This window comes from Acyrthosiphon pisum, chromosome A1, assembly GCF_005508785.2.
Source record: "Acyrthosiphon pisum isolate AL4f chromosome A1, pea_aphid_22Mar2018_4r6ur, whole genome shotgun sequence".
Taxonomy (NCBI): Eukaryota; Metazoa; Arthropoda; class Insecta; order Hemiptera; family Aphididae; genus Acyrthosiphon; species Acyrthosiphon pisum.
Window position 1 is genome coordinate 152,485,579 of NC_042494.1, and position 2,989 is coordinate 152,488,567.

The window sequence follows — 2,989 nt, forward strand, 5'->3', positions numbered from 1 at the left end:
CTCGCCCCCAAATTCGATTTTCATGTATCAAAATACTAAGAAAAATATTCTGCTTTGAAATATAAAATTAAAACCCAATGTTGTCATTAAAAAAAAGTAAAAAACTTAAAAAATTATAAGGATAAAAATATAATTTTTTAAGAAAAACTTTGTTTTATAGGCGACTTGAAACTATGTAAAAAAATATTTTCAAAAAAATTTACACTTTTTGAAATAATGAGTGTTTAATGATAAAAGAATCACCCGGTATACAATTTCCAAGGTGGATAGACTAAAGCCCCTTACTCCCCTGATTAAAATAATAACAATTCTTGATTACTTTTTACTATTTAAAAATATAAAATACTCATTTTATTTTTAGCTGTAATATGAAGCTAAATCTAGATTATTTACTGGAAGTATTGTGGCAATATTTATCATTGATTCGAGTATATACTAAAAAACCAGGTCAACCACCAGATTTCGATGATTGTTTAATTTTAAGAAAAGGTGTTTCTGTGGAACATGTTTGTCATTCAATACATCGTACCTTAGCAGAACAATTTAAATATGCTTTAGTTTGGGTATGTATTTGATAGATTAAAAAATGTGGACGATATTTATTGTTATGTATTTTATTTTTAGGGTACAAGTACAAAATATTCACCTCAAAGAGTGGGCCTGCAGCATATTATGCATGATGAAGATGTTATACAAGTTGTGAAAAAATAAAAATATTTTACATGAAAAAAAAATGAATTTACTAATAATAAAATATATATTACTTGATACTTTATGAATATAACATATATTTATATTAGTGATACAAATTATAAAACAACTAAAGCATAATATTTATAATTGATAATTGTTGAATTTCTCATGTTAAGATGCTGAAATTTGCCTGAGTGGACCATCCAAATATGAGGATAAAGCTGTTATTTTTTCTTTAAGTAAACCAAATTCCACTGATCGATTTGCATACAAACATAATAAAATGTTGGCAACTTGTTTAATCGCAATTCTGCCTTCCTACAATACAAACAATACAAACATAATTATAGATTCTGGTCAAAGGAAAAAAAATTAATTTTTAAATTAACATTTCTGGATGGATGGTTTTATAAACTTTTAATAGTATTACAAATTAATTGGAAATTTGATTAAATAAGAAGTTAAAGAATGTAAATTATGGAATATAATGTTTAATTCTAATTAGTAACAAAAAATATTAATTTAAAATCGATAAGGGTTATTTATAAAATTACAAATATATAATATAAGAGATGATTTAAGATGTTTTTTTTTCCATTTCAGTTTATAACTCATATTTCAACAATTATTAAAGAAGGTTAGATTAAAATTTAGGAAATATTAATATACAGTATTATAAAATTCAGAATTTGGCGATGAAAGAATTACAGGATTTAAGATCATGAATATTGGTGTAAGACTAATGGTATATTAAATATTATTTTTATTTTTATTAATCATATTAACAACTGAGGGCAATTACAAGTAATATACATAGTAAGGAAATAATAGTTTTAAAATACAAGGGAAAACTTACGTTAAGGAGAGATAAGATTATTAATTTGTATCACAGTATTAGGGTGTTAAATAAATCTTTGGTTACAATGAAAATATATGATATAAGTAAATATATTAATAGATTACTTAGCATATATGGTTGGTTGGTTTTAATTTTTAGTATTTTATTACCGTACAGTCCATGAGAACCAGTTGCAATTGATCCTCTTTCAATGTGGCTAAACCATTCTTATGATAAGTATTCCACAAATTAGCTGCAATTATAGCTGTGATGCTTGAATCTCTATCACCATAACCACTAAAAGCTAATAAGCTTCCATCGTGTGTCAATAGCCTTCATCATAAAACCAAAAATAGTAATATAAAATATAGTTATTACTTATTATATAACTGAATTACCATTACTCAGTGATTAAAATATTTTATGTACTCCAGTTGAGTAATTCAAACATTCAATATAAAATATAATATTTTTAGTAAAATTAATCAATTGTATTAAATGAAGACAGCTTGAATATCAATCAACCAATTATAAACAGTCACTAGTTAATGTACAACTCATATACCTACCCTTTAATTCACATTTTTTTTCATCTATCACAGCTTGTGAACAAAATGTTATAAAAAATATTATATATATTTTTTTAACACGCAACTAAATATTTATTGATAAAGTAAAACAGTCCAGCACAACATTTATTATTTTCACCAGCCCAAATTGTATACACATAATATATACATAAAGTATATTTAATCAACTAAAAAAATTGATTTACATTGACATAATATCATGTTTGATATATTGTTAAATGCGTTTACTTTAATCTGCAAGTTTAAATATATTCTTTATATATAATAGATAATTATTCATATTTATTTAATTTTAAATAATATAAATTACAACTTACATGGTGTTTTCAACACCGTTGCTATTAGCTTGACTTAAAACTTGGGACAACACTTTGGGTCTTAACATTTTTACTACAGTCTAACTATACTTTAACTATAACTTTAACTTTAACTTTAACTATACAAATTAAAAAGTTATTATATTATATAAACTAACAGATGTGTACGAGTGTTATTTACAATGTGATATAATTAATAGTTAATTATTTAAGTTTTTAACTTAATAATATCCTTTTTCTATGATTTAATTTGAGTATCGTTGATTTGAATGTAGTTCTTATAAAGTTATATCATTCTTGAACATTGACTCTTGTCCGTCAAGATTGGCGATTGAAATTGATAAGCTGTAACTACACTCCAACGGGACGCAGCATGATATAAACAACATGGTATGATCGCAAAAGTCCAGAATTGGTCCAAGCTCGCGCAATACGTCACTTGCTTACCCGTGTTATCATATTGTCATTAAATTATTACTACTATACACTATGCTACGTCACGTGCTTACCGAAGGATCTGACCGTCAAAAAGTTACGATCATACCATGTTG

General features: G+C 25.1%; 2 protein-coding genes across 3 annotated transcripts in view; one reads left to right on the top strand and one right to left on the bottom strand.

The window, feature by feature from the left end:
• Positions 1 to 828, top strand: part of LOC100163562 (developmentally-regulated GTP-binding protein 2) — a 3,395-nt gene extending 2,567 nt beyond the window's left edge. Inside the window, exons 7-8 of one of the 2 annotated variants that reach the window (XM_008184281.3) lie at positions 362 to 563; positions 625 to 711. In XM_008184281.3, the coding sequence (XP_008182503.1) occupies positions 362 to 563; positions 625 to 711 (289 nt within the window). Of the gene's footprint in view, positions 1 to 361; positions 564 to 624 lie in introns of both variants that reach the window. The other variant, XM_001950715.5, reaches the window with a different exon arrangement.
• LOC100161510 (mitogen-activated protein-binding protein-interacting protein-like) lies at positions 603 to 2,741 on the bottom strand. Its single transcript, NM_001162648.2, has 3 exons — positions 2,439 to 2,741; positions 1,702 to 1,864; positions 603 to 1,011 (listed from the first exon to the last, which is right to left on the bottom strand). Exons 1-3 carry the CDS (start codon positions 2,504 to 2,506, stop codon positions 865 to 867), a joined length of 378 nt encoding a protein of 125 aa, NP_001156120.1. The 5' UTR covers positions 2,507 to 2,741; the 3' UTR covers positions 603 to 864.
• Between the last annotated feature and the right edge of the window lie 248 nt (positions 2,742 to 2,989).

What these genes read in the sequence shown, in the direction of transcription:
- LOC100161510 (NM_001162648.2), bottom strand. Translation starts at nt 2,506, where the DNA reads ATGTTAAGACCCAAAGTGTTGTCCCAAGTTTTAAGTCAAGCTAATAGC. An exon ending in AACGGTGTTGAAAACACCAT is followed by an intron (nt 1,865 to 2,438) that starts GTAAGTTGTAAT and finishes TTTATGATGAAG; the next exon opens with GCTATTGACACACGATGGAA. An exon ending in TGGTTCTCATGGACTGTACG is followed by an intron (nt 1,012 to 1,701) that starts GTAATAAAATAC and finishes TTTGTATTGTAG; the next exon opens with GAAGGCAGAATTGCGATTAA.